General features: G+C 42.4%; 1 protein-coding gene across 1 annotated transcript; it reads right to left on the bottom strand.

The window, feature by feature from the left end:
* Positions 1-219: 219 nt before the first annotated feature.
* Positions 220-14,942, bottom strand: thbs4a (thrombospondin 4a). The gene is made up of 23 exons (XM_012861317.3): positions 14,771-14,942; positions 13,257-13,454; positions 12,923-13,170; positions 12,730-12,832; positions 12,540-12,631; positions 9,576-9,627; positions 9,289-9,479; positions 9,075-9,212; positions 8,896-8,976; positions 8,667-8,819; positions 8,469-8,573; positions 8,281-8,388; positions 7,978-8,137; positions 7,041-7,159; positions 6,914-6,966; positions 6,761-6,845; positions 6,565-6,661; positions 3,643-3,821; positions 3,451-3,499; positions 3,171-3,367; positions 2,924-3,096; positions 1,200-1,339; positions 220-1,110 (listed from the first exon to the last, which is right to left on the bottom strand). The coding sequence occupies exons 1-23, from the start codon at positions 14,850-14,852 to the stop codon at positions 1,067-1,069; spliced, it is 2,847 nt and encodes a 948-aa protein (XP_012716771.2). The 5' UTR covers positions 14,853-14,942; the 3' UTR covers positions 220-1,066.
* Positions 14,943-15,201: the final 259 nt, after the last annotated feature.

Raw genomic sequence — 15,201 nt, 5'->3', positions numbered from 1 at the left:
TTAGAAATACCCTTTTTTTTATTAAAAGCGCATCTCTCATCATTAAATTAATCAGCAATGCAGTCTAGACGATGTCAACATGATACTCTGTCTATAATGGAGAGGCCAGCACAGTCACCAGTGCCAAAATTCACAAACATCCTCAGAGTCCTCTAAGAAGAGCAAATCAGATATTTGCTGAGAGCGACGCTGCAGAAGGAGATGACAGAAATTTTCATCTTTTTTATGAATAACGTGTTTATTTTCATCTTAGTGGGGAGGTGTGGTTGACCCTGAGCAGGAGACATGTTTTATGGTTCGATGAGACAAAAGTCTACATAATTTTACCTTAACGACCTTCAAGATGTCTAGGTGGGGCTTTCAAACTTAAAAACACATCGACTGTCAAGCGATACTTTCTGTTTGGCAACCAGGGTCCTTTTCACATGTTGGGTGAAATAATGAGTAAGTAAGGCTCCCCCAAAATTATTCAACAGCTAGATGTTAGAAACACTAGAAGATGCCCTAACAATCTTCTGGAGTGTTGCAGACTTTAATAGTCCATACATTTCTAAGTCTGTGAGAGGAGATCCTGGATATTAAATGAGTTCAGAGTGGTCAGTGTCCAGTCAGACTTCTGCCAGAAGCTTGTTGATGGCTGCAAAAAAAGCACATGGCTGAGGGGTGCTTTGCTGATCAAACACTTGTGAGAGCCTATCTTCGTAGTTTGGCCTAAATGCATAATTCGGACATGAGTAAATTTTCATTTTAGTAGCAGTTCTCATCAACCCAGAGATTAAAACAGATCTTTTTATGGAAAGCGTTGCAGGTTTATTATTAGTTAAATGCTCAGTGAAAGCCTGTTATTTTTTGTGCAGCAGTAATAAACTGGAAATATTTTATTGCATAGACATTGAAAGAAACTCCCGATCAAGGATATAATGCCCAATGTTCAGCTTCTCTAAATGAAGTGATCTCTTTTGTTCCTACACTTTGTTCCCTCTGACCTATGACCTTTTTTGCTCCAGCCACACAGCTCAGCGTCTTCCTTCTTTGTGGTGATGTGCTCCCTTGATGCTCTGGCCCTTCAGTCCACTCTTTCTAGCTCCTTATAGTCAGCAGGAATGGTGTCTGGTGGGGAAAAGAAAAGGGAAAATGAATCTCATTTGTATAATTACAGCTTGCATTTGCAGGAGTTTTATCAGTAGACAGGCACTCGCCGTTGCAGCGGTACTTCAGATTGGACCAGATGATGTTTTCCTGAGAGAAGCAGAAGACGCCCAGTCGGCCACCTCTCATACTGGTGTCGATGATCACGCCTGTGTCCGCCACCAGTTTGGAGCCCTCATAGAAGCGGGCTCTGGTCCACACACACACACAAAACAAGTCCATTCTGGTCACAAATCTCCATTCACTCACTATATTGGTATTAATATTAAAATGACTGAAGCTAAACGATGCATTAGAACTGGTTCTTTTTTTAGACTGCACACACTGCAAAAACTGAACTTAAAATAAGTAAAATGTTCTTAAAGTTAATGTATTTATCCTTGATTTGGGCAGGTAAATAAGATTATCTGCCAATGGAATAAGTTTTTTGACCCCTAAAATAAGATAATTAGACATCCTGCACTTGAAATAAGATGATGGAGATGAGTTGTTCCTATTTTAAGTGCAAAAATCTTATTCCATTGGCAAATAGTCTTATTTACCTGCTCAAATCAACAACAAATACACTTATTTTAAGAAAATTGTACTTATTTCTAGTTCCGTCTTTGCAGTGCAGATGATGCAACATCATCATCTCTCATTTGATTGGTACATTATGAACAAAATAAAACATGATAAATACCCCTAGGATGAAAAGCATGCTGCACTTGAACCTTTGTAACCACGAACAAGCTTGAAACGTAATTCTGGTTGGATGTCTGACCAGTTTTTCCTGACATTTTTAAATTGTTGGCTTCCCAGCATTGACTCAGCTTTGAAACATAGTTCATGCAGTCACTGAACCGGGGGAGGTCATTACCATTCCAGTAGCTTAATGTTAGCCTGCGTTATCATTTCCAAAGCCAGTTTTGGGATCATTGTTCTGCTGGAACGCAGTGCCATGTCTAAGCTTCCCTCATCTTGCTGTTGATTTGATGAGGAAGTTGGAGAATTTGGAGTCGGTTCTGCGCCTTTATTATTCTACCGCTTTGTGCAATGCTCCAGTACCACTGGCAGCTAAACAAACCCGCAACATGAAGCTACCACCACCAGGCTTGACAGCTGGTGCAATTCTCTTAGGCTTGAAGCCTCTTATCACTGTCATACTTCAGTCTTTTCTCTGTCATCTTACCATTAAAATCTTCTGATGAAGCTCTTTGGCCTGTCCTTGGAAGCAGCTACAATAGTTCATTGTACTTTAAGATGTCAGTTTGGGGCTTCATCCTTGGTCAGCATCATTTTGGTGTGATTTGTCTAATTTTGGACAGGGCCGCTGATTTCCAGAGGTTTTTAATTCCTGGGATTCTTGGTGGTTTCCTGATCCAACTAACAAAGGTCTCAGATTGGGTTTGATGGTTAAAATTTGGAGACTATTGGGTTTTTCTAACAGAGCTATGATCCAAAAAAATTATGAAAAAATGTTTTTTGGAACATATAGCATTAAGCTTTTAGAACGACCAGGGTCCCAGAACAGTGGATATATATATGTACTGCTCTAGAGTTATGCCAGATTCTTGTTCAAGGCCACAAAATGCATTCGGCTGAGGTGCATTATGGTTTAGGGCATCTTACCAATTATAAGAGTTTTAGCCTGTCTATATAGGGAGGAAAAACAGAATAAATAAATATTTGTGCACATGGTACTTGATTTAAAATCTCCAAATTAGTATCAAATTCATGTCTGGATAGCTTTTGACTAAAACTATATCCGAGGTATGTTCAGCGGTGCTTGTACCTGATGTATCCGACCTGTGGTCTGTGCTGGAGGAACCAGCGGTAGGAAGCCTTGTCCTTCCAGCCGACGTTCCTGGGGTCCTTCCACAGAAGACGCACTTGGTCCGTCGTGTTTCCTGTGTGCCACAGGGAGTTCCTCATGTACTCACCAGGACCCGTCTTAGACTTGACCACCTGTTGGTCAAGAAGAGCCGTGTAGGATCAAGAATTGAAACCGTTGTTGAAACAGATTTCACCCCCTCGCAAACCTTCAGCTGTATTCCCGGCTCGGCGACAGCTCGGAAGGGCGCGGCCTGCCAGTAGGTCTGCTCTGTCTGCTTCCACATCACCACGTAGAAGGAGGACGAGTCCTGGTAGCCGAAAATGAAACCAGCGTAATCGTCGTCCGTCACCGTGTTTACGTGAAAGGTTCCCTCAAAGTCAACTCCGCTGAATGCTTTATAGCCTGGAGACACAAAACAGCACCGATCGGACTAAAGGATGAAGATTTAAACAGACAAATCAGTAATAATCTACTGATATATTTACCAACAGCGAGACCAGGATCAGAGTTCACGGTCTGCACTATCTCCATACCCTGAAGGAGGAAACATGCTCTCTATTAACACTAACAAAATAAGAACTTTGATGAGTAAAACGGTTCCAGGAATAAAACCCAGAACATATCAAAGGGGCTTAATAGTGTGTAGGAAGAAGGATGAGGTGAGCCCTGGTCCTGACCTGGTTGAGTACCACCCAGTTGGGGTCTATCTGAGCTTCTCCCTCTGGGTCCAGCACTACGGTCTGGTAGGCTCTGAAGTCGGTGAGGGTGACCTCGGCGTTCTCTGGGCAGTGGTCGATAATATCAATCACGTTGTCCTTGTCAAAGTCTCCCTCACAGGCGTCTCCAACTTTGTCCACTGAAATCCATCAGAGGAGCGTGTTTATCACAGACACAACTAACAATGAGCTATGAGAGTCAGAAGTTAACAAACACCCATCATGGGTATCAATGTTACATTTATTTTAGGCTTTTAATGATTTATTTGAAGTGCTTCTTTATTGAGGTGGAAAGGGTTTTACAACAAACGACTTCATGTTTGAATTTAATTTGGACTTTATTTAATTCATGGATGCAGATTCCAGTAGACACCCACTGTAAAGTCCTAGCAAGTTGCAGTGAAAGCCCATAAACTTTGTAGCCACTGGAGGAGTTAAGATGAGGCTTTTAAGTCTAAGACAAGCATAATATTCAAGCATGTGGTGGCACCATTATGCTCTGTTTTGTACGTTTACGGGTGATGGAACAGAAGGAGAACCTTCTTCCAAGTTCTTCCACTTCTCCTCAGATCAACAGCGAGATGGGTACAAATTAAACAAAGTATGGTCTTCCAACAGGACAAAGATCCCAAACTAACATGAGAACTGGTTCTGGCTTGGTCAAAGCAGGCCAAAATATGTCATCCCCAGACAAAATAAAACAGGAATGATCCAGCAACCAACAAGGCTCAAGCTTATCATGAACAGGAAACTGCTTCAATATAAGAACAAAATACAGGGAGAATGTCATGGTAATAATCTTAAGGCTGTATGGGATGGCATGAAAGCCATAAGGGGAACAGATGGATACAAGTTGGAGATCTTAGGGATAAGATGGAGCTTTCAGTGAATGATTTTCATCTATGTTTTAGTGAAAAATGGAATTCCACAAACGTGCATAAGGATATTTTTAGAGCAGTGGACAAATGTCCTGTGTTCACTGTTCCTGCCATCAGTGTTCAGTCAGTCAAGGCTGTGTTTCACAGATGTAGGATCAGGAAAAGCCCAGGGCCCAGGGCAGACTCTTCAAAGTCTGGGCAGACCAACTGTGATATGTTTTTACAGAACTGTTTAAACGGTCTCTCATTCAGCAGATGGTTCCCAAGCTGTGGAAAGAAGTGCTGCTGCACCGAAGGCAAAAAAGCGAATCTCCGAAAGCACGTAATGATTTTCTTGGCCGGTGGTTCTGACCTCTATTGTTATGAAATGCTTTGAGCATCTGGTCAAAGCCATTCTGACTGATAAAGTACGAGCCCAGCTTGACCCACAGCAGCTTGCTTCCCTGACACACAGAGGAGTGGAGGACACTCCTAAATACTACCACGTTATCTCATCAAGCATCTCACCCACACTGCTGTTCAACAACAATCAAGGGATCTCCTAATGGAGACCGTGGACAGTTACAACTTCCTGGGGAAAATAGTGGACAAGTCTTAACTTTGACCAACAATGCAACAATTTACAAAACACTGATGATTTTATTCTATAGATCTTTCTATTGACCCTGTTTTAGACCTTTTTTTTTTTTGCTTGGTTAGCGAACTTGTTCTTGAAAAGGCAGAACTGTCTGTTTAGTCTTGTTAAAACTGACAGCAACATCTGGCATTCAGCAGCGCCCCCTGTCTGATATCTGGAGCAGGCAGATTATGAGAAATGCCAAAAACCATCCTGATCAGCAGAGACCATGATCTTCTGGAGGAATTTCTTTTCCTCCCTTCAGGTCGAAGGTACAGGTTTCCAACTATAACTTGAAATAAGTACAAATATTATTTTGTCCGAAGTGCAATTAAAGCTCTCAATCAAGTCTTACCCTTGCACATTTTAAATTATTTAATGGCTTTATTGATTTTTTTTAATCCTTGTTGATATATTTGATTAATACTACTGTGAAGCACAGTGGTGGCAGCATCATGCTGAGGGTCTGTTTCACAGCCAGTGCTACTAGTGCACTGCACAAAGTAGATGGAGTCATAAAGCAGACTTATGTCCAAATTCTAAAAACCTCTCCTCAAATCAACAGCTAGAGGATCTAAGGAGACTGAAGAGGGATGGATAAATCAGACTAACGCTTAGACGTCTGGAGCAGATGGTAAACCATCCGCAGCACATGTTCCAAAGCCAAGTCTGTGCCAGGAAACCAAACTAATGTGAATGAGCTCTAGAGGCTTCCTTTTGCCACCAGTAGTGTTGTAACTCCAAAAAAAAAAAAAAAAACAGCCTTGTTGCTTCGGAGGAAAAGATAAGGTCCAGTCTGTCTGACGCGCTGCTTTCGCTTGACTAGGGAAGCACACTGAATCCGGTATTATGTTTTGAGTGATTTATTGAAACAGCGGCTTTCACCGTCACATAACATTAAGCGGCAACATGAACATGGCGCACCATGATCTGTAGATGCTAATCAAAGCAAGGCCAAGAGGTCAACAAAAATACAGCTTTCTTCTCTCCTGTCAGTCTGGTGCATTTAAGCACACCTCTTTTTAGTAACCAGCCAGCTTCGCCACATGTGTCACATGTGTCACCACAGAAACCATACACCATGTGACAAAGACACACATATTACATTTATGGCTCCTGCAAGTAGCTCACACTTTCTCTGCAACTTGCAAAGGGACATTGAGCCAAAATATAACTGGGGGTGTATGCATATATTTGAGTCTGAATTTATCGTGTTGATCTTGAATGAATGGGAAAAAGTCCACAATATATTCAGACTTGTATGTTTGTTAATCATTTTATCATTTATATGAAGCTCAGAACTGAAACGTTTTTTATTTTCTGATAATGAGTGCATGAAACCGTCTGAGCTAAACTGAAATAAAACGAAATAAAAACATAAACACATACTGTCTGAGTCTTTCTGGTCTGGGTTGGGGACCAGTCTGCAGTTGTCCTCCACATCTAGTACGCCGTCGTTGTCGTCGTCATCGTCACATTCGTCTCCCTGCAAGGAAAACAAGTCCAGATTGGTTTCCTCTACATCTGTGACCCGAATCAGCGATTCATGAGGCGTTTAATTAAACGAGAAGGACGGGATTTAAACCATTCCATCCTTGTCCGTGTCCAGCTGAGACGAGTTGATGACGTTGGGACAGTTGTCCTTCGTGTTCTGGTGACCGTCGCCGTCACTGACACAAAGAAGTGAAACGGGTCAAAGAAAGAATGAAACTGGCTAGCCCAGTGATGCAAGTTGTACCTGTCTATGTTGTCGTCACAGGAATCTCCCACGAGGTCGTCGTCTGAGTCCGACTGCAGACCGGCGACACAAACACGGTTGGAGGATGGTGAAAGGTAAATCTCCCCGTGGTTGTGTCCATTGTTACCTGATTGGGGTTGGCCACATCTGGACAGCTGTCGCACGCGTCCCCTACACCGTCGTTGTCCCTGTCTCTCTGGTCCGGGTTGGGGACTCGCTGGCAGTTGTCGAGAAAGTTCTTCAAGCCTGTTAACATCATCAGAAGCACAGCGACCGGTTGGACGGAGACTACAGCGCAGTCAGAATGCATCACCAGATGGCAACGTTTGTTTTAAATTGAAGGTGAAATAGTTTCCAGTGGCCTTCAGCTCCTGGCGAGGGCCCCGGCATGGAAAAAATTATCTAAATGACGAGACAGACATGAGCAAGTTCTCAGCAATCTGACCACAGAGTCAAAAACCTTAACGAATGAACAGGATGAGGGAGCGCGGCCAAGCCCAACACCAAACTAAGGGTAGATATGCAACACAGAGGCAGGACGTTTCAGAGCGAATCAGACGGCCTACTAAATGTCGATTAACTGAGGTATGTGGGAAAAGTTTGGGGGGAAAAACATTTAAGAGTGCAATTGGGAGTTTTTTTTTTTGTTTGTTTTGTTTTTTGGGATATATATTTAGCACTGCTCTGCTTTTGCCACATCCTGAAACCCAGGGATAAAACAACTAGAAGATGTGGACTGAAACAGAGAAAGAGGCAAATAAGCAGAAGGATGTTTTTTTCACAGAAGGTCTGTAAGATCAGTGAAGGCAATAAAAAGTGTTCCCGTCTGCATCCTTTGAACAGGACGGTTCTTGTGTTCAGACAGGCTGCACTCTGGATAAATCTCTCCGACCGATAATGCTTTTCTCACATGGCTGCTTTCACTCGTGGTTCCTCATTTTTATCATGTCTCATTTAGGCGTTTAAACCAGGGAAAGGCCCCTTCTCATTCATCCTGTATAAAAACGAACCTACGCTCAGATCTGACATGCAGCGATCAAACAGTAATCATTGAAACGCCTAACCGTCTCCGTCCATGTCGTCATCGCATTCATCTCCCAGCCCGTCCTGATCCGTGTCCCTCTGCGAGGGATTCTTGATTGTTCTGCAGTTGTCACAGGCGTCGCCAGGCTCATCTTCATCGCTGTTCTTCTGGTCAACATTTGGCACCAGCCAGCAGTTATCCTATGAAAAACAAATGTGTCGTTAAAGCTTCCTGGGAAAGATCCAGTGTTTCCTTTTTCTAAGCTTTTTACATTTTGCCACAGGGCAACACAGAGACCCACAGGACAAAAAAAAAAAAAAAAAAGATGAGCTAAGTCACCTACAAGTCTGTTAAGGATGCCGTCATTGTCCGCATCATCATCACAGGCGTCACCCGACCCGTCCCTGTCGGCATCCTCTTGGCCAGAATTAGGCACAAACACACAGTTGTCCTGGGAAGCACACAGAAAGTTGTTCTTAAGCTTGAATCAAATGTGCTGGAAAGAGAAGAATGCAAGGGGAGGAGAAGCACCTTATTACAGTTGTTGTTTCTGCACTGAAGATTATCGTCTGGATACGCGTCAATATCTGTGTCTTTCCCACATACATAACCGGTGCCAGCCCAACCAATGCCACACTAAGAATACAACAGCATAACATGAGAAGCAGTTTATCATTTTGCCACAATGACAAATATACTCTTCCACCAATGCCTATTGGGACTACGTACCACACAGCTAATGCTTCCATCTCGCTCAACAATGCACTCTCCATTGACGTCACAAGGGTTTGGCTGACCGTTGGGGCACAGTCTGGTGCCATGACAGCCGGTCAGCTGGTCACCAGTGAAGCCGGCCCTGCACCCTCCACACCGGAAGGAGCCCTGGTGAGGACGACACAGTCAGAGACAGCTGTCCTTACCTAGAGAAAATGAACGCCGTGCACAACAGGGGTCTTACAATAGTGTTGAAGCATTGTGAGTTGGGGGTGCAGCCTCCGTTCTCTGGCGGCCCCAGACATTCATCTAAGTCTTCGCACACCTGGAAGAGGAGGAAACCTCATAATAAAAGCCTGGGAAGGGAAGTTTTTGTTTCCGTCTGAAGAACTGAGACGGACGGAAGGAGAGGCTCGGTCATACCTGTTTGTGTGATTTGGCGTAGGACACTCCGACGCCGTTTATCTCCGGCCCCGTGTATCCCAGCGGGCATTTCCCACAGCGAAAACCGGGAGCAGTGTTCACACACCGGACACCGGGAAAACACGGATTAAAGCTGCACTAAAGCTCAGAAACAGAGAGGAAGGATTATGAAAGGCAGATCGCCGCAGCACTCAAGAAAAACTGGAATCCTTACCTCATCTACATCGTCACAGTTAACCCCATCTCCTGTGTATCCATCGGGACAGGGGGCACACTGGAAACCCCCTGACCCTGAGGGGATACACATGTTTTGTTTGAAACAGGTGCCTGGGGGGCACTGAGTCAGAGGGGAAGGCGACAGCGGATTTGTTGCTGGAATAGGGTTGGTGGGACTACCATTGAGTCCTACAAGTGCATGGAAACAAACAGAAAATGTAAGTTTATCTTTGGTTGAAGTATTTTAACACTCTACATAAATAACATCTATCTATTACTGCTTACCACAAGCCAAACACTCTGCAATGGTGTTCCTCAGAAAGTTTGTTTCCTTGATCTAGGTCAGAGCATCACAAACAAACAGAAGTGTTAGAATACTATCATCCAGCTGTAATGGGAATTCTGAACATCGTTACCTTTAGAAGCAGTTTCTCCTTCTAGGGTCTGCCTTACTATCTGATTTTTTTTTCTGGTAATCCGTGTTTTTTATTTGTTTTTTTGTTTGGAAAGTCTCTAAGCCCTAATGCCTGAATTTATATTCATCTATCTATGTATTGTTTTCCAATTAACCAAGATTGAGTCACTGGGGCAACAGGTCCAGGTGGGAAACCCATGCAGAACTCCCTTCTACCAAGCAACATCCTCCAGCTAATTCTGGGGCATCCCAGAGTTAGATGCGATAGTCTCTCCAGCATCCTCTGGAGTAAATTAATTTCGGACACTTTTATCAAAAAGCGTTAAATGTCATTCTTTCAGTGATGACCTATGACTCAGGATCACCACACTCCAGACTAATGAGAATTTTGTAATTTAAACATGGCCTACATTAAGTGTGATCTAAGGTATGATGCTGATAAGCGACACTAGGCACTTAAGGAATAAGACAAGGCGTTCAATCTCAATATCTTGATGATTTTATTGATTTGTCCTTTTGCTCAAGCAAGAGCTAGAAATATAGTTAAAATATATGTTTTTGAACAAGTATTACTTTTTCATAATCTTAATGTTTCAAATGCAGCTAATTGGTGAAAGGTCACCTTACTGCGCACAATGTCAGGAGTTGCTCTCTCCTTTGCGAAAAGAAAGGTTTTAAAAATTTAATGGCGTTAGAAATTGGTCTACGCTATGTGTCTTATGTCAGATACAGCTAAATACTAAAAACCCCGTTACTGCGTAGTCCTGGGATCTTTCATTCACTGTTTCATCATATAAAATATTGGGTATAACTTTTTTTTTTATTTATTTATTTATTTTTATTTATTTTTTATTCATGATTATTTATTCCCAGTTTGTTTCCTTATCTAAACTAATCGCTCCATTTCACTAATTACCATTCCTTTTTTGCTTAGGGTCACCAAATGCGTAAAACACAAAATCATTAAAAGGTTTTTAAATTTTGGTCACTTATTGTCTATTCGTGTATATCAGTTACAGAAGACATCATAAAGCCTGTAAATATTTCTAGTTGCACAACTATATCAACAACATTCTATGGGGTCTGCCCAGTGGTCTTACATGGATCACATTTAGCTCACTCTCCTGACCACTACATGGTATTAAAACACTTCTAGTAGTATCCTCAGTATGAGAAGCATATGTATCAACCAACATTTATGATATCCATACACAACCTTGGCTGTGTTTAGAACAAGCTAATTAACATCTCCTGCCCTTAAAGAGCTAAACATCACTGCTGCTAATTAATAGGATATGGGATCAGAATTGCCTTTTACTACTCATGTATAAAGCACCCTCCCCACTCATTGAATCTCTAGTACAGATGTGTATACAATATTGAAATAGACATATTTAAATGTTTTTAAATCCATTTGAATCATTTGCTGTAGTTCTTTGGTGGTTTTCTTAGGCCTTTCTTACTATTCTCCTTACAGTGCATGATATTAACCTGGGTTACCCACTGAGCCATAGTTGTTCCCTTATGGCTCTGTGGGTACTAAGCGCTAAGACAAACAAGAGTAGCTGTCTCAATTTCAGTATTCACTTGTCAGATGTTGAAGGGCTCCTGGGAAAAGGGCTTAACCCCAATTTGCAGACCGATTTGCGTATTGATGTGTGAAAGCGGGAATGTGGTTCTGTCGTAAAGCGCTATGACTGGAAAAGTGCAAGACAAGTTCAATCCTTTTATAATTTAATAATTTTTATTTCTTTTAATTATTACCCTAACTGTGGTAAGTTTGCATCCATTTCCTGTGGCTTTTGAACATCAACATATATTTCCCTTCATTGAATAGCATGTTTCTCTGTGGGTAAGCCACCTTCCTCCAGTATGAAAACATTAGGCTGCTAGGCTAATTGGCTGCTCTTAATTGTCCTTAGTAGTGTGCATGGTTGATTGTGCTGCCTTGTGACCTGTCACCCCCTCTCAGTATATACTAGTATAAAGTCTAAAGTTAGAAAGCTCAGTTCTCTACAAAGAGGGTCCAGCAGAAGATTCTTGAGTTTGAACTTGTGGAAATAGCTTTAGGCTGTGAGACATTCACCTTGTGCATGGGGGGCTTCCTCACATTTTGCAAGTTACTAATGATTAGCTGAGCAACAAAACAGGGCAGAGAGCCATTAAAAGACAAAGCACAATGTCTCTTCCGGAAAATTAAGCAGAAATCAACATTATTAGAATTTTTTTTTAAATTTTTCCATGTCGCTATAATAACATAACAGTATTTAGATCATGATACAACACTTTTTACTTATTCACGTTTCATAAATAGACAAAATAGTTCTAAAATATCTAAATTAATTAATTAAAACATTAGATAATTAGCTTTTTAAAGCCATATATAATTAATTTAGTATTTATTAAAGTAAGTTAACTTGTATTATCTTATTGATTCTGATGGAAGAGGCTGACATAAAAAAAAAATTCATGTCAATATGACTCTACAGTTTATGAACACAACATATGCAATAATTAGTATGGCTTTTATAGATCAAATTATTTTAGATCAGTGACCTGTTTATTTTTTATATATTTAATGAATTATATGAATTATTGTTTAATTATATGTTTCTGTATTGATTTGTGCCACTTTTGTATCTTCACAGCAGCCAATTTGAAAAGAAATCTCTGAACCGGATACCTTCTAAGCCTCAGCTGCCTCCAGTATGGTTCCCTACAAGCAGCTCCCTATTATGATTGATTTCATTTTACTCTAGCGCAGCTCTGCGAGCGCTTTCCCTTTCCATCCATCCAGCAGTAAGTGTGGCAAATACAGATTGTGAACAGATAACCTGCTTGTTGAGCAGCTCCTTCATCTCAGACAACATGCTCTTCAGCTCCTGCATGGTGGTCTGATCTTGCACCACCCTGCCTCCCTGGAAACCTGAGCAAAATGTGCAAAAATAAATAAAACAAACACTCTAATAAAAGGCAGATGCACTCAATTTGGGCCGATATCAGGGTGTGTATATTTGTACATGCCCAGTAGGTGCAGAGACTCAGGGGGTTCCATGCTACAGTCCTGCAGGGTGGCCACATTGTCGATGGTGTCCTCAATAACCAGCTTCAAGTCTGTCAGTTCATCCTAATAAAGAAATAAAGCCCAGAGAAAAAGAGATTATTATGGCCTGAAGAATGGCCAAAACTATTTTCTCGACAGCGGTTTCTCATCCACCTGTCCACTCGACTGCAGGGTCCTCAGTGCCACCTTGTTGGGCCCAGGCGGGAGTGACCCAAACGCGGCCGGCAGGTCGTTCAGAGTGTGAGCCAGCCTGCAGTCAACGTAGATGTTGAGGCGAGGTGGGCCGCGCTGGAGGCCGCTGGCATGCAGCATGACGTGGTGCTCCCGTCCGTCTGCCAAGGAGGCATGGTTGAAACTTGTGGTCCCAAAACGGCCGTCGGTCTTCTGGTAACGAAGCGTCACTGGGGATGGAGAGAGGCCAGGATGAGAGACGTTGAAACCAGCGGCGATTCACAGGACAACGCAGTTTTGGCAGGACGCCCCCCACCTTTGCTCAGTTTGGCTTGCACACTGAGCTCCAAGTACTTGGTGTTGTCTTTGGGGTTGATCACGCTGAAGAGAGAGGTGGGGGCCCTGTTCTGGAGCCTGAAGGACGCGAGGATGAAGGCCTCGTCCCTGCCTTTGTTCTTCAGGCTTCCCTGCAGCAAGTCTGGCAGGCAGTCTGGAGACACCAGCAGCTCATAGACTGTCACAGGAGAGAGCTGTTAGAGGAGTGTGTTGTGCTGCTGCTGCTGATGTAATAAAAGTGCATCAAATTAGGATTAAACAGTAAGTTTAACAGAGCAAAGAACCACTACCCTCTTTACACACCTTCTGTGTATTTTTTAGCGGGATTGTGGACTGGCAGGAAAATGACACATAGTTTTCAAACCTTTTCCCAAACAGAGACGTTAAAGGTGTGGCACTGGCACACATTTGTATTCTGCCACTTTGACTCAGTACTTTATGGAGCCATCGTTTGCTGTAGTAACATGTACAGGTTTCTAGAGGGGAGGGCCGGGGGTAACAAGGGGAGTGGGGGGTGGGGGGGTCTCCGTGCACTTAGACAGAATTTTCTCCCCATTGTTCTTTGAAAAATAGCCAAAGTTCAATCAGACTAGATGGAGAGCATCTCTGAACATCAATGTTCAAGTCTTGCCGCAGAACCTCCACTCCAGTTTCAAGTATTTTGTAGCTTCTAACAGAATTTCCAATTTTCATTGTAAAAGTGAATAAACTAAAAGCCATGTATCATTTTTCTTCCAGTTTGCAATCATGTTCCTGTTAGTGTGGGTCTATCAGGTCAAATGCAAATAAAATACTTTGATGGTTATTGCATTGCACTGCATGGAGCAGAGCAGCTTAAAGTGCTCCATCTGTTAGACTTTTAAGTGGTTCTGTACCCTGGTTTAAGTCCAATTACTACTCCTGAGTCGCCGTGCGGCAGCTCTTTAAAATGTAACAGAAGCCTTTGTGATGTATGTTCAAATATGTATGTCGTGCGCTCAAATTGACTTTCATGTTGGCCTCCCGCTGTGTTTTTACGGAGCTGCAGTAAACTGTGTCCACTGGATCAGACCCCTTTGCTCCGCACTCACATGCACAAACACACAGAAGGTGGATTTAAAGCATAACACAAAGCAACGGGAAGCTTTATTGAGAAGGCCGCGTGCAGATCTCGCCAACGTACTCCTTTAGATGGCTGGAAATGCTCTTTTACCATCTCGTTTAGGTCAGTTTGTCTTTAGAACGTCAACATCAATCTCTAAAGTTCACAGAAAAACCTGTTTCAAATCTGATAGGTTGAATTACACTCCTGCATTTGCATTCATATGTATATATATATATATATATATATATATATATATATATATAGATAGATAGATAGATAGATAGATAGATAGATAGATAGATAGATAGATAGATAGATAGATAGATAGATAGATAGATAGATAGATAGATAGATAGATTTGGTCGATATGTTTTCCATAAGAGCATGCGTGGAGCAGAGGCAGTACTTACCGACTCCGTCAGCTGTGACAGTGAGCAGCAGCTGCTGCAGCATCAGCCACAGAGCTGCTGCTTTAAAACCCATCCCAGTCATCAAGCACACGCCTCAAGAGACGATTTCAGAAAACTCCTGCAGACTGATGAAGGCGAACAGAAAAAGCGCGCTCAGAACGATAGCACGAGGAAAAACCTCAGCAGAGGTGAGATTATTATCAGTTTTTTGTCCACAGGCACAGCTTTTAAAGCAAAGGGGAGTGTCCTTGCTCACTAGTGGCACCGCCAGGGAGCACTGGTGTTTGGTTATAACTTGGGGGGAGTTGCTTCTTCGTTCTGTCTTATATACACAGTTTGGCCAGAATATCTTTAGCAAGGGCAAACATATGGAAACAAAAACAAGGCACTGGAGATAACTTTTTCATTGCATGGTGCATTTTAGTTGTATG

The sequence above is a fragment of the Fundulus heteroclitus genome, chromosome 12, assembly GCF_011125445.2.
Source record: "Fundulus heteroclitus isolate FHET01 chromosome 12, MU-UCD_Fhet_4.1, whole genome shotgun sequence".
Classification (NCBI taxonomy): Eukaryota; Metazoa; Chordata; class Actinopteri; order Cyprinodontiformes; family Fundulidae; genus Fundulus; species Fundulus heteroclitus.
Note: the sequence above shows the minus strand (reverse complement) of the source record. Positions and strands in the feature narration are given on the sequence as shown.